The sequence below is a fragment of the Anopheles funestus genome, chromosome 3RL (assembly GCF_943734845.2).
Source record: "Anopheles funestus chromosome 3RL, idAnoFuneDA-416_04, whole genome shotgun sequence".
Classification (NCBI taxonomy): Eukaryota; Metazoa; Arthropoda; class Insecta; order Diptera; family Culicidae; genus Anopheles; species Anopheles funestus.
Genome location: NC_064599.1, coordinates 76,903,711 through 76,930,108, shown reverse-complemented (window position 1 = coordinate 76,930,108; position 26,398 = coordinate 76,903,711). Strand labels below are relative to the sequence as shown.

The 26,398-nt window shown below is 43.8% G+C and overlaps 5 protein-coding genes across 16 annotated transcripts in view; 2 read left to right on the top strand and 3 right to left on the bottom strand.

The window, feature by feature from the left end:
* The first annotated feature begins 79 nt into the window (after nucleotides 1–79).
* LOC125767052 (endoplasmic reticulum-Golgi intermediate compartment protein 3) lies at nucleotides 80–2,694 on the top strand. Its single transcript, XM_049433297.1, has 6 exons — nucleotides 80–425; nucleotides 486–644; nucleotides 718–940; nucleotides 1,009–1,361; nucleotides 2,196–2,397; nucleotides 2,462–2,694. Exons 1-6 carry the CDS (start codon nucleotides 338–340, stop codon nucleotides 2,595–2,597), a joined length of 1,161 nt encoding a protein of 386 aa, XP_049289254.1. The 5' UTR covers nucleotides 80–337; the 3' UTR covers nucleotides 2,598–2,694.
* LOC125767113 (reactive oxygen species modulator 1) lies at nucleotides 1,378–1,955 on the bottom strand. The gene is made up of 2 exons (XM_049433380.1): nucleotides 1,650–1,955; nucleotides 1,378–1,579 (listed from the first exon to the last, which is right to left on the bottom strand). The coding sequence occupies exons 1-2, from the start codon at nucleotides 1,784–1,786 to the stop codon at nucleotides 1,471–1,473; spliced, it is 246 nt and encodes an 81-aa protein (XP_049289337.1). The 5' UTR covers nucleotides 1,787–1,955; the 3' UTR covers nucleotides 1,378–1,470.
* On the bottom strand, nucleotides 2,689–3,970 carry LOC125767061 (transcription termination factor 3, mitochondrial). The gene is made up of 2 exons (XM_049433308.1): nucleotides 3,117–3,970; nucleotides 2,689–3,029 (listed from the first exon to the last, which is right to left on the bottom strand). Exons 1-2 carry the CDS (start codon nucleotides 3,901–3,903, stop codon nucleotides 2,752–2,754), a joined length of 1,065 nt encoding a protein of 354 aa, XP_049289265.1. The 5' UTR covers nucleotides 3,904–3,970; the 3' UTR covers nucleotides 2,689–2,751.
* A 66-nt stretch (nucleotides 3,971–4,036) lies between these two features.
* Nucleotides 4,037–6,161, top strand: LOC125767030 (U4/U6 small nuclear ribonucleoprotein Prp31). The gene is made up of 5 exons (XM_049433257.1): nucleotides 4,037–4,505; nucleotides 4,576–4,780; nucleotides 4,845–5,099; nucleotides 5,162–5,525; nucleotides 5,614–6,161. Exons 1-5 carry the CDS (start codon nucleotides 4,130–4,132, stop codon nucleotides 5,950–5,952), a joined length of 1,539 nt encoding a protein of 512 aa, XP_049289214.1. The 5' UTR covers nucleotides 4,037–4,129; the 3' UTR covers nucleotides 5,953–6,161.
* Nucleotides 6,162–6,376: 215 nt separating this feature from the next.
* Nucleotides 6,377–26,398, bottom strand: part of LOC125766948 (kinase D-interacting substrate of 220 kDa) — a 31,291-nt gene continuing 11,269 nt past the window's right edge. For 6 of the 12 annotated variants that reach the window (XM_049433059.1, XM_049433060.1, XM_049433069.1 and 3 more), the window contains 8 exons: nucleotides 16,074–16,205; nucleotides 15,604–16,002; nucleotides 13,301–14,720; nucleotides 12,255–13,232; nucleotides 12,016–12,181; nucleotides 10,934–11,951; nucleotides 10,420–10,452; nucleotides 8,036–8,855 (listed from right to left, as the gene is read on the bottom strand). In XM_049433059.1, coding sequence (XP_049289016.1) covers nucleotides 8,439–8,855; nucleotides 10,420–10,452; nucleotides 10,934–11,951; nucleotides 12,016–12,181; nucleotides 12,255–13,232; nucleotides 13,301–14,720; nucleotides 15,604–16,002; nucleotides 16,074–16,205 — 4,563 coding nt within the window. In that variant the 3' untranslated portion in view covers nucleotides 8,036–8,438. Of the gene's footprint in view, nucleotides 6,700–6,903; nucleotides 7,090–8,035; nucleotides 8,856–10,419; nucleotides 10,453–10,933; nucleotides 11,952–12,015; nucleotides 12,182–12,254; nucleotides 13,233–13,300; nucleotides 14,721–15,603; nucleotides 16,003–16,073; nucleotides 16,206–20,810; nucleotides 25,760–26,398 lie in introns of those variants that run through there. The other 6 variants (XM_049433064.1, XM_049433062.1, XM_049433067.1 and 3 more) reach the window with 6 other exon arrangements.

Sequence of the window (26,398 nt, the reverse complement as noted above, 5' to 3'; positions counted from 1 at the left end):
ATAACACAATCATCAATTGCGGTTTTTTTGGTAGTTACGGATAGAAACAGGATTTAATATCCCAAATTTACCATATCAATTGTCGCCTTCCATTTACGGCACAACAGAAGAATAAATGGTGATAAAAAGTGTCCTGATTGAGCAGGGAGTGCTAAACAAAAAAACAACCGGCATTAGCTGTCTTGACGCTGTCATAATTCACGAATGATAAAAACAACTTTGTGGCTACGTGTTTGCTTGAAACGATACGGACCGATAAATTTCCTGCATGTTTGCACAGTTGAATCTCTGCCGGGGATTCAAATAACCAAAAAAAGGACACTTTCCCTAGAAAACTATGCGGTTTCTTGATTCCTTACGAAGATTAGATGCGTACCCGAAGATAGACAATGAATTTAGCATACGCACAGTTAGTGGAGCGGCACGTAAGTAAAAGTGGTATAAATGGTCATCTGCATGGGTTAATAATGTGCTTTTCGTTTCAGTCACGCTGATTAGCACGATTGTAATAGTTACCCTTGTGATAGGCGAAATTAATGCCTACCTCTCACCCAACATTTCGGAAGAATTGTTCGTGGATACGACAAGGGGCCACAAGCTTAAAATCAACCTAGATTTTACCATACCGAGAATATCTTGCGATTGTAAGTACTGATTTGTATCTTTCAGTATTGTTCCTAATATCTTGTTTATGTTTCATTCCGATACCTGCCGCAGATGTTTCGCTGGATGCGCAAGATTCAACGGGCGAGCAACATTTGCACATTGAGCATAACATCTACAAACGGAGATTGGATCTGCAAGGAAACCAGATTGAAGAACCCAAAAAAGAGGACATTCAGGCATCGACAAAACGCATATCCAGCACTGAATCACCGGCGACAACCACGCTCAAACCGGCTTGTGGAAGCTGCTATGGTGCAGCTAAAAATGCTTCCCAGTATGCGATGCGACTAAGGAACATGTCCCTTTCACATGTAATAATTCTTGAACTCATTTACTTCACAGATGCTGCAACACATGTCAGGAAGTTATCGATGCGTATCGTGAACGAAAGTGGAACCCGAACGTGGAAGACTTTGAGCAGTGCAAAAACAGCAACGATGCCAGCATCGAAGGAAAAGCGTTCAGTGAGGGCTGTCACATTTACGGTACGATGGAGGTGAATCGGGTCGAGGGACGGTTCCACATAGCACCGGGAAAAAGCTTTTCCATCAACCATATTCACGTGCACGATGTACAACCATACTCGTCGGGACGGTTCAACACCACGCACAGAATCAACACGCTCTCGTTCGGAGAACAGTTCGAGTTCGGCACGACACGTCCACTAGACGGACTAATGGTGGAAGCGACGGAAGGTAAGTTACATGCATGTTTAGGTGTAGGGTATCGCTAATTTATTCATAACAATTCTTAAGTGTAAAAGTTTTTATGCTATTAACCACATCACATCTCGGATGTTTCGGTTTAGCATCGAATGCCTGTTCCAATTGCCATAAAAGTGCCGAAAGTACCGCCTCCCTGTACCATTACTTTACCAACGTTGTTGATTAGCTCCCGGCCGCGCAATCCATATCTAGAAATGTGTTTATTCGGTTAGTGACTACTCGTTTCAATCGACCCAAATGAAATCGGCACTCATTTACCTCAAAGCAGAAAAGCCTCCAAACAATGCACCGCTTGCCATTCCCACACAGAATCCAATCGTGAATCCCATCTTCATTCGGTCAAAACAGCTCGGCTGCTGGTTCTGGTTGTAAACACCTCCCGGGACTGCTGGCATTTTTGTTTTGTGTGGGACTTTAAAAAGATTCGATTCAACTGATTACCACTTTAGTTGGGCACCGGTATTTAGGGGAAAAATCGGCGAATATTGTTTTGTCGCAACAATGCACAACTATCACGTAATAGAAATTTCAGCGTGCTTTGACAGTACCCTTGACAGCTGAGTTGCTGTTTCGTGGTGAGAAGTGAGAATCTTGTGTTTCTCACTTGGTGTTTATAGCAACGTGAATAATATAATTATTCTCGTGACTATTCTGGAAATACAGATAGTCCGCGCGATATACTATTGTAACGCATTGCAAAATGTATTACTTGAATTAGGTTGGATATATAACGAATGCAATTTGCGCACTAATGACCATGTCCAAATAGAAATAGGTTTAGTAATAAATTCTGTCCATTTCCAGGTGCAATGATGTTCCAGTACTACATAAAGATAGTTCCCACAATGTTCGTCCCACTGAAGGGAGCGACGCTATATACCAACCAATTTTCCGTAACCAAACACCAGAAAAGCGTCACGGCCATGAGCGGTGAGACGGGAATGCCTGGCATTTTCGTGAACTACGAACTATCGCCACTGATGGTCAAGTTCACCGAGAAACGAAAGTGAGTTATCTTCATAAGCACAGTTCCGTCACGTACGATTCTCTAAATGTTTCTATTTTTCCAGCTCCCTCGGACATTTCGCTACGAATGTGTGTGCAATAATAGGAGGTATCTTCACGGTGGCCGGCATCATCGATTCGTTGCTCTTTACTTCGATACACGTGATCAAACGGAAGATTGAGCTTGGAAAGGCGAGCTAATGTTTACCGCAGCAGTACATTCGTGTCTTACAAAGCTGCTTTTAACGCGAATCTCTCTACGGGAGTGCCCTCCAGTCGTTTTACACCGTGCTTTCCTATTGCACTATTTTTTGTTTTATTAATCTCTCCATAGCATAAGACATGCGTCCAGCGTTCAGAGCGTTTTCAGGAAGCGATTGTAACATTCCATGTTCGATTTAGCGACTTCTGTAACGAACTCCTCGTCGGTTCCCTCGGCCAGTGATTTTAGCGGAATATACAGCTCTTTCTTGGGATCGTACTGCACTTTACCGAGAAATTTGAGAAAACCGTGTCTTTGTTTGATCCGAACGTCGCGTGTTAACAGCAGATCTGGTGTTTGGAGAATTTCTGCATGAGAAATCTTCATACGGCGATGAATGTATTCAAACCGGTACTGCAATGCTTCGGTTTCTTCGGAAAAGAAACAAATTATTAGGAGATTAAAATAATTATTATTGAACGCAAATTTTCGCCTTTGTAAGAAACAAACAAACTTACTTATCATCCAAATCCGTGGCTTACTCAGCAGCAGCTGCTTTACTTCCTCCTTTTCGAATCCCATCTCTTCCTGCACGGTGAATGTGTTCTTTCGCACATGTTCCAAGTTGTACGTAATAAGCCTTGGTTGTTTGGTTGCTAGCGTTCTCACTTCATTCCCTGCAAGATGAAACGTTTTCTGAAAGTACCCTAACCGGCGATCGATCCGCCTGGTACTGAGCATAAGCCAGAACGGGTTTTTAGTCACTATCCGTGTGATTTCTTGTGGCAGAAATTGCTTCGACTGTAAATAATTCATTCGTGTTTCAAGATCTGCCAAATCCTCTTTGAAAATTAATGGATTTTTTGTGAGGAATTCTCCCAACATTTCCGCCGGCACACCAACGTCCGCGAGGAATCGGATATGTTCCTTCATATCTCGCTCAAAATCCAATCCCAGCACATACTGAGGGATACCCTTGCGCTTTTCCAGCTTGTGTAGTTCCACGCCGAGTGATACGAGTTGCTGCAGGGTGTGCGATTTGTTCACATAAGCTGCAAAGTTGAATGCGGGCTTAGTGTTCGGGAAGGCTTCCAAAGACGCCGGATCCGGTACCGGATCGAGTACGGATCGTTGATCTTCTCGGAGCACTTGCTGGAACTCGTTTTGTAGATCATCCTCATACCGTTGCAAGGCACTGTGATGCGGTGCGGTAACGGTCACCTTTGTGCACAATTGACGCCGTAGTAAGGACTCTGGCCGAGTACGAATGCCCACTTTAACTATGCTTTGTAACAGACCCCGCATTTTTGTGCCGGTTTTGGAGCGCAAGGCATGCGGTAATGTTTTTGTTTTGTCGTAAGCTGACAAACGATGTAAAGTTGCTATAATTTTTTTTCTCCATCGAAGCTTGAACTGTCAAAGTTTGTTGTCAAAACAAACCGGTTGCGAAAAGAAATAGCGCGGCACACAGCGTTCCGAGAAAAGGTTTTCTTGCTTAATACAAACCAAAATCCTAGTCGTGTAGTGCAAAATGTCTCTTGCCGACGAGTTGCTGGCCGATCTGGAAGATGATAATGATGACGAGATGGAGGAGATGGACGCTGTCAAGGAGGAACCAAAAGTGGCCGCACCAGACGAAGAAGATGCCGATTCGGGTGGTGAAGAGAACGCCGTCATATATGACCTGAAAGATGAACCGATGGAAATAAATCTATCCGTTGCGTCGATTCGGGAGATTTGTAAGCTTCGCGACTCGGACCGATTAGCTAATGTGCTGACCCAGATTGAAAAGTACGCCAAAAATCCACGCACTACGATGGAGATGGTTGGCAACGTGGAATCGGACCCAGAGTACCAGTTGATCGTGGAAGCAAATAATATTGCGGTCGATATTGACAATGAAATCTGTAGGTATTTGGCAGGGGTGGCAATAAGTAAGCAAGATTCTAAATTTTCTTTGTTGTCATTCCATTACAGCCACGATACACAAATTCGTCAAAGACAAGTACCAAAAACGTTTCCCGGAGCTGGATTCACTCATCATGGCGGAGATGGACTACATTCGTAGTGTTCGTGAGTTGGGTAACGATCTCGATCAGGCTAAGAACAACGAACGATTGCAGGAAATAATCACCCAAGCGACGATTATGATTGTTTCCGTAACGGCTTCCACTACACAGGGGTACGTATGTCACATCTGGTACCAAATGAGCACTAACCCTTTTTTTATTTCGAACTCTTCATAGGGTTAAGCTGGAGAAGCATGAGTTGGAACAGATAAACGAGGCTTGTGATATGGCGGTGGAGTTGAATGATTTCAAGAGCAAAATCTTCGAGTACGTCGAAAGCCGCATGACCTTTATCGCTCCCAACATGTGCATGATAGTGGGAGCTTCCACAGCTGCGAAACTGGTCGGATTGGCCGGTGGATTGACAAAGCTCTCGAAGATGCCTGCCTGCAACGTGCAGGTGTTGGGTGCGCAGAAAAAAACGCTTTCCGGGTATGGTCCTTCCTTAACGTTGTTACGTTTTTGTATTTATTTTCCTTTGCTTACCGTTTTAGATTTTCCAAAGTGGCAATGTTACCGCACACGGGCTATGTTTACTATTGTGATATTGTCCAAGACACACCGCCAGATATGCGGCGCAAAGCGGCACGATTGGTGGCCGCCAAATGCACTCTGGCGGCACGTGTGGATGCTTCACACGAGAGCCATCTGGGCGAGATTGGTCAGCGATTCCGGGAGGACATCGAGAAAAAGCTGGACAAGCTACAGGAACCACCACCGGTTAAGTTTATCAAACCGCTCCCCAAGCCTATCGAGGGTGGCAAAAAGAAACGTGGCGGTAAGCGAGTGCGCAAGATGAAGGAACGCTACGCTATCACCGAGTTCCGCAAGCAGGCAAACCGAATGAACTTTGGCGATGTAAGTTATTCATTCGCTTGATTTACTCTGTGCGAATCACTCAATCCCAATCTCATAATTGCTTTTCCACCTCTTGTTTCTAATACAGATTGAGGAGGATGCTTACCAAGAGGATCTTGGATACACGCGTGGTACGATCGGCAAAACGGGCACGGGTCGTATTCGTTTGCCGCAAATCGACGAAAAGACCAAAGTGCGCATCAGCAAAACATTGCAGAAGAATCTACAAAAGCAGCAACAGGTGTGGGGTGGCAGCACGACGGTAAAGAAACACATTTCCGGTACCGCATCGAGCGTTGCCTTTACGCCACTGCAGGGTTTGGAAATTGTTAATCCACAAGCGGCAGAAAAACCAACTGGCGAAACAGGAGCGAAATATTTCTCCAACACGTCCGGTTTCTTGTCCGTTGGCAAGAAAACAACGTAGAAACTTTGCTTTAATTTGAAGCCGAACCATGGATGTGGTCGTTACATGAATGGAACGAATCGCAGGATAAAAATTAATAAAATATTTCTTTTTAGAGCAACCATTAGAGCGGCGGGATTGAGAAAATAAAAAAAGCATTAGAAAACAAGTCCTTTGTAACAAGTTATTTTAAAAATGTCCATAATAAATACAGATTTTAGGTGAAACTATCTATGAAGATCTGAGATTGAAATCTTACTGCATCCGATCCGTATAATCTGATGATTTACTGTACTTTTCAACACGTGTTCTACATAGTAAGGTACTAGGCGTCTCCATGGGTATTCAGAAACAGCATTGTTGACTAACAAAAGGAAAACCGTGGTTACAAATTAAACTACAATATCCATACTTACAGTACAGCCAAGATAAGTGAAACGACCCATTATCAAAGTATAAAGTTTTATTTAAACGTTAAAATCTAGATTCTGCGACTAGAAACTATTGCCTGAGCTAAACAGTAACCGGATGTACTTCAGAGTTTCGATCACACCGTGCCACATTTACTTGCTCACTAGACAACCGACAGTGGCGATGTTCATTTCTTTACGTCCGGCTCTATGAAACTGTACTGTCTTTTAACTGTGAACGGTTCGAACAAAAGCAAGAAAGGACGAACATCCAGTTGTGATATTCGAATTAGTTAAAATTGTCCCACGCTTAACGCTAGATGTGGTAGGGTAGAAAAGGATGAAAATTTACCTCAACCTGCACCATAGGGTGAGTAGTGTAGTGTAGTAGTAGTAGTAGTGTTTACAGCAGCACAGAGTGACAGTGAGGGCAGATTCGATAGAAAAAAGGTACGAAGCAGAGTACGTGAGATTGAGAGAAGGGTGCATCGGGTGAAACGTCCCAACAGTCCCACAAAGGAACAAAGGGAAGTGGTTAGTCTCACGGCCATATCTCACTTACCGGTCAGTTTGTTCGATTTGTTGCTGTTAAGCTTCTCGTTCAGCACCTCAATAAACGTGGGCGTCACATTACCCTCCGCATCGCACATGGTGACACGTTTCGCGTCACCCTTCCGTATGCTACCGGTCGGTTTAAGGATTGAGGCCGTCTGCTTCGGTGCCGGTATCGGTGAGCTTCGGACGGAGACTGTGGATGAAAGGACGCAGCGGCGTATCGTAACAGAGAACGGAGGTAGGGTATATAAAACAACAACTGGGAACGAGCGCAAAGGGTAAAGCGGAAGCATTTCACACCACACCTCGAAAATGCACAACACACTCAGTATATACAGTACGAAAGTCCAAGCAAAAAAAACGCCCACGCCACCCACCCCAATTATCTTGATCATTATGCCATTAGTATGAGAGAAAGTAAAAGGGCAAACGAAACACGCGTATGGGAATAAAAGCAATTAAAAGGATAAAAATAAAAACAAAACTTAATAAGTAAATAAAGAAAATCATTTCTCACTGCAACGCACAAACATATCCAAAACATCAGTGTAGTTATAAAAAAGGGTATCAGTACAGAGAAACGCAACACGCAACACCGACTTTTTTGCTAACTTTTAGCTTTCTTTGTTCACATTCGTTATCATTCTTTTTTCACTATACAGCACGATTCATTTTAGATGCTTTTCCTTAGATCGGGCAAAACATACACAATTGTCTAAATATAGTTTAAGCAATTTCTCTATCTTATCACTATGGGATGTCTACTAGGAAGAACAGTGTGTGTCTCTCTGTGTGTGTGTTGGGTTTTGGTTCGTTCGTACGCTCGTTGTACTTTAAGACGTTTAGAGCGTGTGCCCGATCGGGAGTCGTGTGTTGTGATTTTGTTCATTTGCTTACATCTGTGTCCGGTGATCCTACGATCCTCATCTTTACCATGTAATAATTGTTCTACACAGGGGCAATGGGGTGTACCTAAGCTCCTCAATTGTTCTAATGCTCACACTAATGGATAGTATCACTTTGGTAGAACCGGCGGTTGTTCACACACGCGACAGAAGAGCGACGCAACCTAACGTGTAATACTTTAGTTAAAGAAACAAACCTTTTCCTCACATTATTCTACTCTTCCTTCCTTCTAGTTCGTCCTATTTTACTAACGCATTCTCGCCGGATATGGGATTGTGTGTGTTGCGTGGATTGCGCGATGTGCATGAAAGGTTTGGTTAGATTCCAATTCTATTCGTTCCATTCCTGTTTTTCCAATTTTTAAAGATAAGCTAGTGTGTGTGTTCGCACCATATTTGCACATGCTACGGTGTTGGAATGTAAGTTTTTTGTTTTCGTTTTTCTTTTGTTTGTTTTAAAGCACATCAAACAACAGCAATACCCAAAACGGCAGAACACAACAACATCACCATCATCAACAACAACAACCACAACAACGAAATAACAACAACATCAACAACAGCGATCACCAAAATGGTGACCATTTTGCTGGTGGGTCGGGTCGGCATTCCGGGTGCAGAATCGATTCACCGTGAATTAGAGCTTGGTGTCGTTGATGTTGCCGGTGGTGGTGGTGGTGCTGGGGGACGTGGTTAGGAAGGTGGGAATGACCACAATGCTGGTGAGCGATGCATCGTCATGCAAGCTGTGGGAGCGACTGTGCCGGCCGGAACCGGACCGTGGTGTTGGACCGAGGTGGCCCCCACCGACACCACTGTCGTCCCCGTTCAGCGTACCGTTGCTGGTGGCAAGATCGGTCAGGTTTGGGTTAGTAAGGTTGTAAGTGAGGCGAGGCGGTGAACCGATTTCCGAGCTTTCCCTTATTGGCGCCAGGTACTGGCTAAACATCTCACCGGTTGGGCTGGGCCGCTCGCTACTGCTGACCACATCCTCGAACGCGTCCTCATTGAGTGTTTGCAGCGCGCCACAGATCATCTGCTCCTCGAGCGTCACCTACGAATCGGTTGATCGGGTCAACAGGAACCGAACCAGACAGTGCGTGGCGTAGCGCGGTGGCGTGGAAATGGAGCGGAAAGGAAAGTCGTAGAAGAAAACAAAAAATATACGTTAATTTAATGCTTCACGCTTAGTATCGTCCCGTTCGCTACCCAACAGGGACACTTTTCAGACTAGGTTTATATGAAAGAAAGTAGAGGGAAACAAACTAACAATCACTATAAAGGACAGTTGGTAGAACAGAATAGAAAATGCAACGCCATACGACATATAACAGTGGATATACAGACACAAAACACAACAGTGTGACCAAAATCTTTTCTAACAATCTTTTCCAGTGTTCTAATATGAAGTTTTGTACATATCCTCAAACGTTGAGGTTTATTTTTCTTCATTTTCAATATTTTATAGATAATCTAATCGAGTATTTTAATTACTGTTAAGGTATTTTAATGTAAATCTTTATAATCGGCTTCAAAGTAATATTCTCTCACAGCACCAAAACAGGTGGTACACTGATAGTTGTTAAAATTTGTTCCCAAATGTGGTTGACAAAGTACAAACGATGAGGCGATGGTTCACACGATTCACAACGAAAGACTTCAACGTGGAAGCGACGAACTTTCCGGTAAAACTTTGAGCACATGACTGTAAATCCCCAAATAAAGGTTTTCGAAGTTCACGAATGGCAGTTTAAAAATGCTGCCATTTTACCTTTTTTTCATTTTAAAGACACGGTTTAACACACAGATTCCGATTAGACAAAGACAACCAAACAATTATACAGATCGAGCTATACAGCTTTATAGCTGTTCATAATTTAAACTTCATTACTACAGTATTAAATTAATTAAAATTCACAAAAGTAAGTGTATCAGTGCAAACACACCCAGTGCCGATTAGGTACAAAGTGATTTTAACATAGAAAACAGAACAATGTGGGTTATACGTAACAGAATTTCGCACAAAATCAACACACCAAAAAAGGAAACAAAAAACACCGTATGTTGAAACCCTCATTAAAGTCTGTCAGAGTAGCAAAACATCAAAAGCATTCTTAGGGCACAAAAAAGTGTTGAAAAAAAGGGAAAAGAACAGTTCCATTTTAGTGGATTTCTTTGAGAAGCATTTAAACAAACGGAGAAGGAATAAAATTTTAATTATTTGTATTGTACCCTTGCTTGATTTTAAATTTCCCAAAGAAGTTACACGAAATCAACGAAAAAAAAATCGCTCCAAACTCGTTTGAGCAGACGTTAGTTCCTAACACCATGTTAAATCTGTGGAAACGTGGAAGGAAAACAATAAGAAAACAGAAAGTGTAGCATTACACACTGACTCACGAACTAGAAAACTAGAGTAGTATACAACATGGGATAAAGTAACAAAAACGAAGTACAGCAAACGGTAAACAGGAATGATACGGAGGATACATTAACAACAGAACGGAACACAACAACAAAAAATATACGAAGTGGGATCATTAATTCACAGCATCTTGCACGTGGGAGAAAGGTAATATTAGACACAGAGTGGAATTCCGAAAAGAGTCGGACGTTACCTGCAGATATTCGTAATCATGCACTTTTGCTGGCTGCATTTCCGAGAGAGAGACACACGCACACACACACAGGGACACGCACAGCGTGGTTGCGCAAACACACGGTATGCGCATAGTGCGATAGTGTTTCGTATTGTATGAGTACGTGTGTTTGTGTGTATTTTATGGTGTAAGAAGTTTGTATTGTTTTGTAGTAGTAGCCAATTTATTTGTTGTTAATTTAAAGGTTTCATTATTTAACCGATGGTTTCGGTGGTACACATTTCGTTACAGCACACAGTGGAGTAAAGGTTTGGTTGTTTGTTTGTTGAGTGTGGTTCGGTTTGGTGGCAGACGCAACACAAACGCAACACAAAATGTTACGCATGTTCGTGCGCACATGTGCATTTTAGTACGTGTTTGAGTACGCGTGTAGTGGCGGGAGTTTGGGTTGATGGAATAATTATTAAAATTTACGATCAGTTACGCTTTTTCTTGTTTTGTTCATCAGTTCGTTTACGAGAAGGATCCTTACCTGTTTTTCTAGCAAATTTTGGGACTTTTGCCGTATCGGCTGGAAGCTACTCGACGCGGAACCGAACGGTGGTGTCGATTGGGCAATCGGTTCCTGCAGCTCCACCGTATCGTTCGTTCCCTTCGCGAACGATGTAGTCTTCGAGAGCTTTCGGCTCGATGGTTGGGAAATGGTCGATTCCCTTAGTGCGGTTACCAGCAGCTTAAACATTTCCCAGTGTCCAAAGCTGAGACGAAGCACGGATTTTAATTCTTCCAGATTGCAGTACATCAGCACCCGACCGGAAATGGCGTTCTCGCGTAATATCGGCGCTGTACGCTCCATTGTCGGCTTTAGATCGTTCACCTGGCCGAGCAGATCAATTAGCTGCTCCACCGTTAGGGTGGAAAGCTGTACGTTTGTCAGGTCGATATCGATTGGTGGCGATGTCGCCAGTCCATTGGTGGATTTGTGGTTGTTGCTCGCGCCCTTACCCCGACCACTACCACCGGTTCCGGCCAATGTGGAATGCTGATCGTACGTAGGATGTTCCGTTATTATAGGTCCACCGGGAACCGTACCAGGTTTGTTCATAGGATCGCCGATGAGCGCATTCGCACCGGGGTTTAGGAAGTTGGCCCAGTTTTGATTGTAATAGCTCATCAGTGCCATTGCCTGCGGTTGCGGGTTGTAAAAGTTTGGCCAGTTGGTAAGATTGCTAGGATGTTGCGGTGTCGGTTGCAGCAAGCTGCCACCTTGCGCCCGATGATGATGCGGCATAAATCCGGCCGGTTTAGTTGGTGGCAGGACCGTCTTCATGGGTATGATGATTCCTTCGTCTTCCAGCGCTTGCTGATCCTCCTTAAGCACCTTTCTGAGATAGGGATCGAGGTTGATGGTGAATGGTAAAAAGATACGAAGATCGGACACGAGCAGGTCGGATTTGTGAAGCTGCAGAAAGGCATCCAGCTTACGTTCGTCACGATCCAGATCGAGCAACGTTGCTGCTTCCCGCAGGCACGTTAGTTTTGGACGCACCCTGAAACATTTATTCGATACAGTTAATCGATGCTGTAGCTGTTGTCACTATCCATACTACTTACTTATCGTACACGGCTTGAAGTGAGACCGAGTCGTCGAAACTATCACCGGCTTGGTCGTGTTCCAGCACGATCATGCTAGCCCGCAGGGGCCACTGTTCAGTGAGATTTATCCACGAGCTTAATCGATACCAGCTGAAATCTATCTGAAAGGCCTTCAGCAAGCGGACTGCGCATCGAAAAAAGGAAAAGAATGGCATGGTTATTAAACCATAAGACAATCCTATTCAGGTACCACTTACCAGTAATATAGATAACGTTCATCAGTCTCCTCATGCTTCGCGGATTAACATCGCTGAAGTAGTCATCGGTGAGAATGATTTTCGACAGATCTACCGGCGGATTTTGGCCGAGCTTGTGCAGATTGGAACCGATCGAGCTGGCAATCGAGTCGGACACGCGCAGCTTCTTGCTTCCACCGCGCGACGAACTCGGCATTGCGCGTAGCTTCTCCTGCGATGACATGATTTCCGACGCGTTTGACAGCCGCCGTGCCGATGCTGAATGGCCCAGGTGCGGCTGATCATCGTCCCGGCTCAGATCCGGCATGGCACGCCGGTAAGCCGACATGGCGGTGTTCTGTGCCCGTTGCACCTTTCGCAAGCCGGAATTCTGCAAGTACACCGGCAGGTGGACCAGGTTGCGCAGAAAATCGTGCCCACCGATTCCACCCTCGGTAAACAGCCGGCGACTGTTGGCTTCCGCCGCTTTGGCAATAACGTGCGGATCAACCGCTAGCAGCAGTACGAACGGTCGCTGCGGTGCGGATAGCAGCGTCTGTACGGCGTTTAAAATCGTTAGCGTTCGCTCGGTATCGCACGAGTCAAGCGCATCGACCACACCGACCAGTCGACTTTGCTGGCCGGTAAACGCGTCCAGACAGCGTACCATATCCGTCATTAAGCTCACTTCGGCACCGAGTGCGGTTAGTGGGGCCGCTTCGTTGCTGTTGAAGGCACGCTTGAGGTGTTTGCCCTGTGACATAAACAAGGCACCGATCAGTTTCGACCAGGCGTGCAGGTTAGCGATGGCTCCGGCTAGCAGAATACCGAGCAGGATGTAAATTGCCACCGCTATCTCATCGCGTTCATCCACGCCGTATTCAGAATACACGATCGACAGGGAAGCGGTAGCCAGAATGCCTAACGTTCCCAATTCAAACATTAGCACCACCGGCATGCAGCACATTTTGCGCCATTTCCATCCACCGGAAGCTTTTACTAGAAGTAGACAGAGGATAAAGCTTATTTCATACTGCTCCTGCTGATCGGTTTTTGGGTATACTTACAGGGTTTCGGTCGAAAGGCACGATAAAGCCCGGTCGCCAGCGAACCGTAGTGTGCTTCGATCGCATCGAACAAAGAGGCCAGCATTAGGGCCACTGCCGCATCACCGTTCGGTGCAGCACCGCTCGCTTCGGCAAAGTGAAACCGTACCGGCATCGGTTGCTGATCACTCTGCGGACCCGGTGGATGGCAGAAGGCGACCTGCAGTATCAGCCGTAACCGACCGAGCTTTCGCGACAGACCGTAGTTAAGCGAGTACAGCCATTCGAGATCGTAACGGCGATCGAGGAACTTGAACAGGATGTCCGTAAAGTAGATGAGCACCAGCAGGATGGCACCGGTAACGATGCCCCACACGTAGCTCCACGTGGCCAGCCCTACCACGGTACCGATCACAATTACCAGATGCAGGCTGATGAGAAAGAACAGCCACGATGCGTCGATCGGTGGTTCCGACCACGAGTGGGCAAAGTTTTTCATCTCGTCGCGCAGTTCCGTCAGCAGGAAGCTTTTGCCACTGCCCCATTTCGCGTACAGCCCAACCGTGATCGGTGTGGTAAGGGTCGGTTCGCTCAGCACGTCCGCCAGTGCCGAAGAGTACAGCCCGTACCCAAGCATACCCTCCGAGTCTTCGTTGGCGTTCAGTCGCCGGTTGCCGAAAACCTGCCCTAGGATCGTTTTCTGATGTGTCGCATCAATTGCGTACGGTGTTTCACCTTCCTTGTTCGAACGGTAAAGCAGCTGGCCGTACTTGGGGTTGCTTAGCAGCGCTTCCACGATCGCTTTCGAGCGCGCACGCATTGCCACGTGCAAGCAGGTATCGCCCCGCTTGTCCGTCGCGCCCACCTTCGCTTTGCGTTCCAGCAGCATTTGCACAATCTCCAGGTTGCGGTTGCGGACGGCCCGCAACAGTGCCGTATCGCCGTCTTTGGTAGATAGCTCCAGGTCCGGGTTGGACTGCAGTATCAGCTTTACGATCGCCGTATGACCCTTCTCGACCGCCGTGTATAGTGCCGTCTTCTTGTCCTTGCCCTGTATGTCCACGTCTACGTGGCGCTTCATCAGAATCTCGACCACACTCCGGTGGCCGCCCTTGACGGCATTGATTAGCGGTGTGTCACCGGCACGATCCTGCACATTCAGGTACGCACCAGCCGCGATCAGTGCCGACGCTATCTCGGTCAACCCTTCGCGACAAGCAATCGATAGTGCCGTCATGCCGTCCTTGTCCAGCGCGTTCACGTTCGGTTTGCGCTCCAACAGCAGGGAAACGCATTCCTGAAAGCCACCACTGACCGCTACCAGCAACGGTGTCCACGAGTACATGCCAGCTGTGTCGACATTGGCACCCGCTTTTAACAGGACATCCACTATCTCCGTACTTCCCTTCCGGCAGGCCCATACCAACGGCGTAGTCCCGTACTAGGGAGAGAAGATATTACACAGTTTAAGTAAGTCGGAAGTAAATTCTTCAATTCATAAACCCAATATAAACCTAACTATAACCACTACCATTCACTAAGATTCATTTTTCAAATAGCCGTAACTTTGTTAACGACTATTTGTATCTTTTGTAATGCAATTGTAAATAATTTATTAAATATTACACATTTATGGTAACTTAGTAATATATACACTATGATAAACATCATTTTCCCAAACCGTAACTGAATTTTAAATCAAATTTCATAAAAATCCATACTTCGATTCGCGCAACTTGGAGAGAATTTTGTCACCAATTTTCGTTCAGCGATGAGGCTCAGTTTTGGCTTAACGGATTTGCCAATAACCAAAATTACCAGATATGGAGAAACAACAATCCACAGCTGATGCTACAAGACTTCATTACATCTAGAAAAAATGCACCGGTTTAACACGGTGGTGGCATCATCGGACCATATTTATAAAAATAAAAGAAAAAATGAGGACGGAGATTGCGTTGAGGTCAACGGAGATCGTGAATGGACTATGGTTGCTGTTTTTAATGGATTTTTGGAAATTATGGATGATATTGACTCGGTCGAGATGTGGTTTCAATAAGACATGGCGATCGCAAGAATCGGTATGTTGGAATTTCGATTTCAAGAAATGAATTTGAAATGTGATTTGATGCTATCAACAATCAGCAAGAATTGATGTCTTGCAGGCAAATGTTTTTTATATTACTCGATTCTTACAGTTATATTTCATGTCGACGAACGAGAGACTTTGTATTACATGTTCAATATTATTGTGACAGTGTGTCCCGCACACAAACAAGTCACGATTTCCCATAGGTGTGGTACAATCGGTTTGCTGAACTTACCTTATCACCTACATTCACCTTCGCACCGCCCGTATTGACCAGCAGTCGCACGATTTCCGTGTGACCCCGACCGGATGCCCAGAGCAGGGGATTGAGATGGTAGTTGCCGTGTGCCTGCACATCGGCACCACGCTGTAACAGTAGCGCCACCACACCGGTGTGACCCTTGTACGAGCCCCACATAAGTGCCGTCCATCCACCCATATCCCGGTGTTCCAGTTCGGCCCCATTGTCCAGCAGTATCTCGACGATACTGACGTGACCGGCCTTGGCAGCGAAGTGTAGCGCCGTCCAGTTGTCCAGATCCTGTGCCTGCACATCGGCTCCCCGGGACAGCAGTTCCTTCACGAAATGGGACGCACCGCGGCCGCTAGCGACCATCAGCACCGTTGTGTTATTCTGAAAGCAATACCGAAGTGTCGTGGGTCTATGAGCACCATCTATAAGGACAAGCATTGACAGTGGCCTACCTCATCTCGATCGTCGACCTGCAGGTGGCGGGTGCCAAGGAATGATTTTAGTCCAGCTAGATCATCCGTTTCCAGGTACTGTAGGAGCGAACGGTGGCCCAAGGATCCCATCGAATCGCACCGATTCAGTGCCTTTAGAAGCGCGCCAATTCAAGCATTCGGGGGGAGAAATGTGCATTAAAGTAAAACAAACAATAAAAACATGTTACTAAAACACGAAACTTAGACAGTGTGCGAGTAGAGGGAGGTATTAAAAGATCGTAATAAAAGATAGAAAACAAAACAAAAACACTACTCTAACTATAGAGCATTAAAATCGAACACATTTCGCATCGTTACGGTTGCTGTAAGCTGTTTTTTTTGTTTAGTTGGAAATTAGGAGCAGCTGCAATAACAGATCAACCCGTTCGAAGTACTCTGCGGCGAAGGACTAAAGAACACAACGTTGTCAAAATGGAACTTAAACAACTACGAAAAAAGCATTTAAATTTTTTAATAAGTAATCAACACAATGCGGAAAACGTGATTAGTGAAAATTTAAAGATATGGTACTAAACCGTTCTTATGATTAGTAATAAAACAAACATCACGATTAATCAATGCTGACACGTAATCAATTGCACATATAAGTAGTACATTCAAACAACAAACAAAAACTACAGTTGCGGATCATATCGACAGTAGTATACCCAGAGATACTCATTTTCTTGCTGGTATAACACATTTTATACATTCAATAACATATTTACCACTTTGCATGCCAATCTGACTGATCTGCAGTTGTTAGTTGCATGCTGAAATCATCTACATACTGCATACAACAATGTAATAAACCGAAGCGTAGTACACACGATACGAAACGTTAGTATTAACAAAAAACAGTAATAAGAACAGTACTATCACGTTGGAAATAGTTTTTTTTTGTTTTGACAAACATCAATACAGCTCCACAGATAATTTGACATCTGTCAAAATGACAGCTAAAACTGTCAATTATTAGTATCTTCAACTAAATCATTATGGTTGAAATATTTAGTTTTTTATTATGGAAAATTTAAATTAACTTATAACAACAAGCGTATTTTACACATTTATTCCGGTTCTTATTCAAATGGTTTATTTTGAGTAATATCTTTTCAATCCTTTCTTTAACGAATATTATTACATATGCCCATAGTTACACAGGACTTGTGAACCCTATCTACAGTATTTAAGGTTTTCCTTGAACTGATTGTTTTATGAATCGCAAACTCATAAACGACGTACATATAGCCGAATCATAGCCCTGAACGAAGAGGGTTTAAGTAGCCACCGCAAACTCTGAAGGTGACAATGTCTAAGGATATCATCAACCACAAGTACACGACAAGTACATGACTTGTTTGTTTTGAGAGGTGCAGCAATGACATCAAAATTTGCTGTGTGCCAAATGAAACACACTTAAAAAATCCCTCTTTTTTGCAGTTCTTATAGAGCTTATTGATGCGGATATGTGTCCAGTGTAGTTTGAATTGCCTTCACACTGTCCATAGGTACGTCAAGATCTTTCTTTCTACGTACAGTCTAACAAAGTATATAATTAATTATTTTCTAATTGGTAGCTATCGTATTTATCTTCCGCAAATTAACGCATCCATCCGTCGACGGACCCGGATAGAGCACTGTGACAGCCCTTCGGTGATGGCCCACCACTGAAGGAATGTCTAAGACCGCAACAAACAAACAAACAAAAACACATACACACGCACACTAGTGACCTTTGAGGAAGGCGGGTGCGCGGGTGCAACAGCACTAGACAGCGGTGCTATTTGCGCAGTTAAACTATCGTCCACCATTTCATTACCATACCGGTTGTGTCCTGAAGAGTGCTAGAGCGTAACCCGCAACGAAGGTAGCGAAGGAAGGTGCATTTGCGGCAGTGGTCCATGCCCGACATGGTATTAAGAGTTGCATTCTCGCAACCTTAGAAGACTCGCATACACCGAGAGACCCCTTCCCGCGGTGGCACAAGCGATGAGATCATTAGCAGTGGAGTAAAACAAACATGCAGACCCGCAAGCCTAGCAGACACTGCATACCCAGCAACATTGACTCCCGTCGATGGTCGACCGATGGTCAACCCCGTTGCAACCCGTGGTTCCGGTTTTTCGACGGAATTACCGTGCTCACATTGAGCAATCTTGGTCGCTTCCCTCGCTATTGGTTGCCGAGGTCCATAATTTCACCGTACAGATGACTAAATGAGGAACAATTTTGCCATCAACAGGTACGATTACCTGGTGATCTCTTCTTTTGGACGACGTCCAATTAGGGTCAGGCTTTGTCGTCGTGTAACCGGGCGGAGGCACTCGTGCAGCCGTTTGGGAAGTGTACGCGTGCTGCCATCATTATGAAACATTCTGGTGACTTTCGTACCGGCCCGATACTATTGCAACGCACGGCAAGGATCGCGTAATGAAGAGAGTGATTGCTATCAAATGTAGGTAACTACATTTCAATTGCGATAATTGAGCAGCGTAGCAATGTATACACACAATTACCCAGTGAGGACGGGATTGCGTATCACGATCACGCGTGACAAATTGATAAAATGTAGGAGATTTAATGCAAGCTAATCGGAAGTGTGTTGTCCATCAGGAACAGAAAATTTAAAGAAAGGAACTCCCGTTCGTGGGGAGTAACGCTTAGCGTTAGCACAGAGTTAAATACGTTACATTTAATCGATTATAGCCATAATTCGCTGTCCGTGCAACTTACTTACGATCGTGGATTGATTGATTTGGATCTAAGGGCGCGTAGAAGGGGGTTGAAAACCGACCTACCCAAACCAACGATGCATGCCGCGATCGAGTTACTAACTGCTACCAGACCCCACACAATCTGTATATCTAAACTGGATGCCCGAGGCAGCAACAGTGGGAAAAAAAGAAAACAAACCACTTCAACGTACATACGTCTATATGTATAAAATCTCGCGCGGAGGCTGCCCATACAACACACAAATATAGATCAAAACAACAACACAAACCCGGCGCTAGAGGCTTACAGTAATTCTCACATCCCCGCCGAAAGGTAGATTCAATTTAGCTACCCAGCCAGAAACCCGGCGCGGCGTTCTGGTCTCTCTTTCCTTATCGGATTGTTTTAGGTATTATACTTTTAAATGAGCCCCCACTTTATTAATAACACCCGCACAACCCACCCAAGAGGGACAGGATGTGTGCTACCTAACTGTCACGGCTTGGTGCAAAAAAAAAGCGTCGGCTGCTGCCTGCTGACACTTAACTGGAAACGCATGCCGACACTGGCTTGGAGAACTTGGAACTTTTTCTGCAGGTAGTGTGTGGCTCAGGCTACTGGTAGTAGCGCGGGATCGTTTAGGTTCACGCTCGGCGCATATGCAAACGGTATGGCCTGTGCACAGTAGGGTGTAATGCAAATCTTTCCCTTTTATACCTTCCGCTTCTTGAGGGTTTGGAGCCGGGTCCGTGTTAGTCATGGCAGGTGAGTACTACTGGTGCCATTACCGTGAGGCCTACCCACAAGCTTTTGCATTGTTACCGACACGGTTCTCGCACGTATCCTGTTGGTTTTGTTCGGAGCAGTTTTAGCAGCCCTTCAGGATACTCGGTAAGGGTGCGGTCCTCTTGGATGGAAGTGGCCCAGTAGAAGCTCAAGGCCGGTGGGAATGGTTATAGCGGGTAATAATTTAATCGAATTGAACTCGTGGTTCCGGTTTGTAGCGCACACAAAAACACACACACTCGGTGACCCATTTTACCACCAACAAACCATTGCAGAAATTGCGATAGTAATTCGAAGGTTTACTATACTCCATAGTCCAATATTCGTACGCAGAAATTCCAATAGATGGCGCTAATTGCATAAATGTTACGCCCTTAATCGTTTTGTCAAATTTAAAATGGTGTTTTGAACAAAACGAGCGTAATTAAACCATTTTGAAAGACATTAACAGTAAATTTTCTTCATTTTTTATTTGAAATCAGAGTTATTAGATTCCCTTACTGCTTGTATACAAAACTCTTGTACTCTTCAGTGAAGTGTTTAGATACACAGAGGAAAAAAAACTATCCTGATAACCTCCACGTTACCACTTCGCAACACCTGAAATTTAATTACTTTCATGTGTGATGACTTTCATTGTAAATTCTACCTTCAATCATTACTCAACATGTTTATGGCAAGGCTTTCGCCAGCTAAACCTTGGCACGTTTTCAGTCAAGATTTTTTTTGTATTTACATTTGCTTCCGAAATATTCGTACCACAAAGATGAGCATCTACTTACGTTTGTTTTTGTTAAAAAAAACCCACGCGTATTTATTTGAAGATGAAATTCTTTCGATAACACTCAAAAGTCCAAAATGGGGAAATACCTGCTACCAATTGCGCACCTTTCGTTTGACCGTTTGACGCCGTGCCTGGTCCATGACGCAACGCTTGAGTGACGTCGTACGAAAATTTTTGGGTTTTTTTTGTTGTTGTTGTTGTTATTGTTGTTTTGATCAGATACATATATTTTAGAAATAATATTATCGTTGGGATTTTACGTCGTAACCTTAAAAGTGATATCGCATATTAGTTGGGTTGCAAAATCATTGGCAGGAATGTTTCTCGCGGGGCCACGGACATCGAAAGTGGAAGAAGCTGTCCGAGCAATACGCTTCAGTAGGTTTTGTTTAGAAGAGACAGAGATACAGTCGAAGTTATTTACATACATGCACTTTGGACGACCGGGTAATGCGACGGCCGTACGCCTTCAGGCGCTGAACGTTCAGGATCAGCTCATCGTAACCGATCACTTTCATCTCGGTAACGCCGTCTATAAACGTGCCTCGAGATATATCCTTAGTAGCGCAGGGTTTACACACAATTATCACCACAGCTCTCTACCACACCACACACATACACACACACACACATACAAATAAACTGAACAGTAACACACACACACAAAAACATATATATGCACTTTTTAAGCGAGAAAGGGAAGCGTTGCTATGGATGCTCTTTGGTCAAATCTCGCTTGTTGAGGAACACACGATCGTCGTACGTAGCAACCGGCAGTGAGATCGGTTTATGCTGCTTTGCGAACACTGTTATGCGTGTGATATATTTCTTCGTTTGCCGCTGGTTTTGGGGGGGCACTTTCCGTATTTTTTTGAATTTCTCCCGGATTTTCGCAAAACCGCCCGCTGTGCAGGAAGAAGCATTGCCAAACGAAGGTTTGGTAAAGATAAATTATTTTCATTCTGTAACGCTTCCTTTTGGGCCATCAATTCGGTTAAGTCTCCCTTTTTTGGGCACACGGATTTCGGAATGTCTCTGTGGGAGGGTAGTTTTGTTGGATGTGTATATGCTATGCCCCCGGGCGATTCCTTACATATGTACGGAACCCTTCAGATTCGGTGCGCGTTTCGGTACAATTTCTAAGAAAGTTTCAGGTTTTTTTAAGTCTTTTATTGTTGGGGGGAGCAATCCACAATGCAAAAGCTGCGAGGCTTGTCTTTTTTTGTTGATGATCTGTGCAGCCAAAAAGGAAATAAAAATGGCTGAACTAAACGAAGCGGATTCCCATGAATATAAATGTACACAAAAGCGACCATAAATTGCATATGGGGGTTTATACTTTTTTTATAAACACAAAAAAGCACACCATCAGTTCGTCCACACAGCTTTATGGTCCGTTATCAATCGCGGGTTAATGAAATGTATACGATCTGCTAAGAGGAAGCAGAAGATAACCGAGATTTGCCGCAAGAATTAAGTGACTAAAACTTGTTCTTCTTCTACAGTGATTCTACACCTGCGAGTTGTCTTGCGCGGTCCGGACACAACGATGGTTTGTTACCACGTAAACGGCCCATCCGCTTTTTGGGATGTGGCTGCGAGAGCTTCCCAAAAGTTGAAATATCGAACCAAATTTAAAATATTAAAAAACCAAAAAAAAAAGAAGAAAAGTATCTTGTATCTTGTTAATTCTTCAACAGTCGTTTGACTTTAAACCTGTCCCATCCTGCGTCATCATCATGTGCGCGCAGCGTGCCCAATGGCGTACCAACAATAAAAAAAACCGTACGCGGCTACTTTTCATAAACACCTCGATCTGCTACCAAGCCAAAATCGAACATGCTGTTCCGATAAATGCGTATAAAAAAAACCTATTGTCCTAATTATCGGAAACTGGTAATTTTATGAAACTGTTTTATTATGCAAATGTAACAACGATAAGCAACGAATCTGCATGGATTCCCGCGCCACGTTTGGCGGTGCTATAAATTTCACCAGATAAACTGTGTGATTTTTACACCAATTCGTTCACACTGACTAGTCGTACAAGTTTTTAAGGAAAACCCGACCTTTCCCGGTGCCTACAGTCCGCACCAGTAAACGCACGGCGGCCGTGCAAAAGCGACACACGAACTGGTGGAGTTGGACACACCTCTCAGAATTAATTATGCTTATTCGAAAATGTTACGATTTTTTGCTTGAAACGGGTGTGTGTTTGTATGTGATTTGGGTCCTTTTTTGAATAAATTCAATACTAATTACAGGTAGTCCCCGAAACTACGCTATTATAGCGGACTGTAGAAATCGAGAAAATTCGCGTATCTCCAATTTCCGTGTAGGTCGGATCACGATGTAATCTCGTGATAGAATCAATCTCCTATGTTCCTAATGTATTTCGCTTTTTGGAGGATTTTTAGAGGAAAACCTTAAGCTTTGTGCTATAAAATTTTAAAATCCCTGTTACTGCAGATCCACATATAAGAAGTACCGTTTATCTTGAGGACTTATCTGTACTTCAATTCGGCAGCTGTGAGGTATTGTACATTTAAAAACAAACAAGAAAGCAACTTCAAAAAAAAATTTCTTCACCGCTTTGATTTTGTCACTAATCTCAAACAATCTGGCATCAATTTCTCGGTTTGCCTGTATCTGTATACTTCTCGCAATGATGCGCAGCTTCATTTCAGTGAGCTGCTCCACTTCTCCAGAAATGGAATTACGACGCCATTTCAGAATGTGAATGGAAATGCGCAAGGAATGTAAAAGCTTCGATAGAACGTAAAGGTAGCCCTTTTTTAATTTCTTCTATAACACGCAACTCGGTTAGTTTAAATATATACACAAACACACACGCATAAGGTTATTATTGGGAAAAGCCAATAAAGGATACCCCCTGGAGATATCACAACACAAAAACACAAAAAAACACTAATCCAACCACAAATCCGAAACTGACGGCACAAAAGGCACACAATATTTGATGTGAAAACTTCCTTACAGAGGAGGATGGTTTTGCTATTTGAACACACTGCACGGTGGCAATAAACGAATATTAGCTTATATTAGCATAGATGCACTAGTAACACAGCGAAAGGTACAAAACGGATTCGGTTCTTCCTGTAGGACGAACGTGCCACATTAAGCGTAATGTGTCGATCAGCACTACAAACGCCAACGACATCTGCACCAAGTCTGGCACTGTGCATTATGCGCCGGGGGCCGGTTTGCAATCGATGTCGCAGCGACGGAACACGACCGCCAGCGTTCGGTCCCCCCAAAACGAGATCACAAAAAGGGCGCCCAGACCCAGGCGGAACACACGCGCGCGCACCACACCGATCGCTGCACTCGGTTCGATCAGACGCGTTCGAGCGCGCTACACAGACTGAACGATCAAACCCCGACCAGCATCGCCCCGAAGGGTGGATGGAAACGCAACGCACGCGTTATCCTCCTGTCCACTGTCTTGTATGGCGCACACACACACTCCACTCCAACGAACCCTGCAAAAACCCCTGCCGATTGGAAAACAGGTATTCCAGCTGATGGGCTTGATTAGCAGGCACGATCGCAAATCCAATCATTTGCAAACAACAGAGACAACGAAGTAGAGAGAGAGATAGAGCGCCGAAGAGATTAAACGAGAGACAAAGAGCAACGGCGAGCGAATAAAAGAGAAGTTTGAATCGACGGTTTATAGCGTAGGCTGAGCACACAAATCGATATCACCCCCAAGCAGTGGCAGGAAGAACCCACGTACCACCACGTCAACCTCTAGGCTGTTAGATGTTGAGGGTGTCAAGCAGTGGAGCTGAGAATTTTCCGAGAACTGTTCATCTCCGTGAGTTTGGGTGCTTCACGACTCAGGAATATAGGGAAAGGTAACATAATATCTCCCCAAAGTTCCTAGTAATTAATAAGTACTTCAATGCGAATTCGAAGTATAGCCGTTTGGTTGAGATTTAAGCTCGGACCGGGCTGATCTTTAATCTACCAGAGTCTGCTAAACCGCATTTGATAGAGTGTCGTTGATCTGGCTTTTTAGTTCTTAGGTTTTTTTCTATGCCACAGTACATCCCAATGTATGTCTTCTCTGTACATACATGTGAATGACCTTAGAAGTTTTTACAGAATGGGTCGTCCGGTACCGGAGTCCAGCAAATCTAATTCTCCACTCCATAGTGATGTAGTCATCGATAACATTCTAGCATTTTAATATGCAAATAACTAGAGTCTGTACATCTAGGACGATTCCGAGTAATCCACAATATTTCTCAAGCATTAATACGATCGGTTATGATCGGTTGCTTGAGTATTCTTTCGCGTATCTTAAGATCAATGATGGTGTGGATATTGTCTATTAACCTACAAGGTGTGTTCAGTTTTTGGTAGACCTCAAAAGCAAATCAATTAGAGTACTGAACGAGCTTGAATACCTGTTTGATGGAGCAAATATCTTGGCAATGGCAAAGTCCAGGATGGTGCGATGGTTAGTGCACGTGGAGACGATGCCAGCGTCATATTCAGTGCGTAGATCGTTTAAACAACCAAATCTTCTTGATTAGTCTTGGAAACAGTGTTCCCAGTTACATTACTACGCAGTACAGTATGGTAATATGTGTGGAGACGCCATTAACCCAATAGAACGCAATATGGCAACATAGTCTTGCCATATAATATTCTACATTTTATCATTGATGGGGATAAATTATATTTAAATACATTAAAATACAGCTCATACCAGTGAATTAAATGGCAGGTCGCGTTTCTGTCCCACATTCTATCAATATCCTATCTCTTTGCGGTGTACAACAGCAACAGACCTTAGCAATAGTAAATGCGTTTGCAAAGCAAAGCATTTGAAATTCAATCAATCCTTTAACGTTGTTTGTGATACCAGGACGCAACAGGGATCACTATTGCGCAACGTAGAGTATTGCTTCATTTAAATATTTGCTATGAATAGTCGAGTAGTTTTCTCATACAAATTTATAATCCGATTTACAAAGTCGACCGTTTCTTGAGCAATGATAGTAATTTGCTAAGTAATGCTGATCAATTTGTTGCTTGTGCTATCACTAGCATTGTGGCTGTGCAGATTTGTCACAAATTAACGGACGATATATTTTCATGCCAGTTGAGACGATGAACGTTTTATACGTTTCATGCTACGGTTCTACATAAAACGGGAATATTTTCAACAACAACAGCAAAAAAAGACAGATTGAAATCTTGCCAAATATTTACTTCGTGCGCAGCACTATAATGTAGCAGATGATCCCGTTTCGAACCATTTAGACTGGCTAGCCATTACCATGCGGTACACTGTAGGCCACGTACCAACAGTTCACAGTGAATACGGCATATTTATGTTTAAAAATATTCTTTTTAATCTTAAATTTACACTTGGTAAAATATGAAAGATTTTTAATATAACAATACAATATTCCATGAACTATTCATCGGTTTTGAATGGTTTTTAATAAACAAAACAATATATTACTGAAAATGTAAAAAACAGAAGAAACTACCTTAAACAAATATCAAAACAAACACAAACAGTTTCTAACACGAATAAATTACACTACGGTTACACTAAAATATATAGTTTATTTTAAAACATTAGAGTAAACACTACAGCAAAATAGATACATCAAACGAGTTGTACACAAACAGTGACTTAATGTAATATCATACACTCATCACAGGCACAGTGGCGTGCATTACACATTAAACAGGATAGAAGAAATACGGGGGAAAATTCATCATTCGAAAAGGCAGGTGTTCTTATTGGAGTAATGATTATTTTGCTTTAACGTGATCATTGTCACAAAGGACAAACAAGAGTTACATATAAGATAGATTAAAACAGAACGGTTCAACGATTCGAACGACTATGTTAATGATAAGGTAAAAAAACGTACAAAACCAAAGTATAAACAGAGTGTAAACGCACAAAGTAACAGAGAAGACAAATACACAAAGGAAAGAGAGTAGGTAGTTATTGCTAATGTGA

Excerpts from the sequence above, each read along its gene's own strand:
- LOC125767113 (XM_049433380.1), bottom strand. The coding sequence starts at position 1,786 with ATGCCAGCAGTCCCGGGAGGTGTTTACAACCAGAACCAGCAGCCGAGC. Across the intron at positions 1,580-1,649 it reads GGAGGCTTTTCTGCTTTGAG|ATATGGATTGCGCGGCCGGG; the intron begins GTAAATGAGTGC and ends ACACATTTCTAG.
- LOC125767030 (XM_049433257.1), top strand. The coding sequence starts at position 4,130 with ATGTCTCTTGCCGACGAGTTGCTGGCCGATCTGGAAGATGATAATGAT. Across the intron at positions 4,506-4,575 it reads CGATATTGACAATGAAATCT|CCACGATACACAAATTCGTC; the intron begins GTAGGTATTTGG and ends ATTCCATTACAG. Across the intron at positions 5,100-5,161 it reads CAGAAAAAAACGCTTTCCGG|ATTTTCCAAAGTGGCAATGT; the intron begins GTATGGTCCTTC and ends TTACCGTTTTAG.
- LOC125767061 (XM_049433308.1), bottom strand. The coding sequence starts at position 3,903 with ATGCGGGGTCTGTTACAAAGCATAGTTAAAGTGGGCATTCGTACTCGG. Across the intron at positions 3,030-3,116 it reads GCCACGGATTTGGATGATAA|AAACCGAAGCATTGCAGTAC; the intron begins GTAAGTTTGTTT and ends TCTTTTCCGAAG.
- LOC125767052 (XM_049433297.1), top strand. The coding sequence starts at position 338 with ATGCGGTTTCTTGATTCCTTACGAAGATTAGATGCGTACCCGAAGATA. Across the intron at positions 426-485 it reads CACAGTTAGTGGAGCGGCAC|TCACGCTGATTAGCACGATT; the intron begins GTAAGTAAAAGT and ends TTTTCGTTTCAG. Across the intron at positions 2,398-2,461 it reads AAGTTCACCGAGAAACGAAA|CTCCCTCGGACATTTCGCTA; the intron begins GTGAGTTATCTT and ends CTATTTTTCCAG.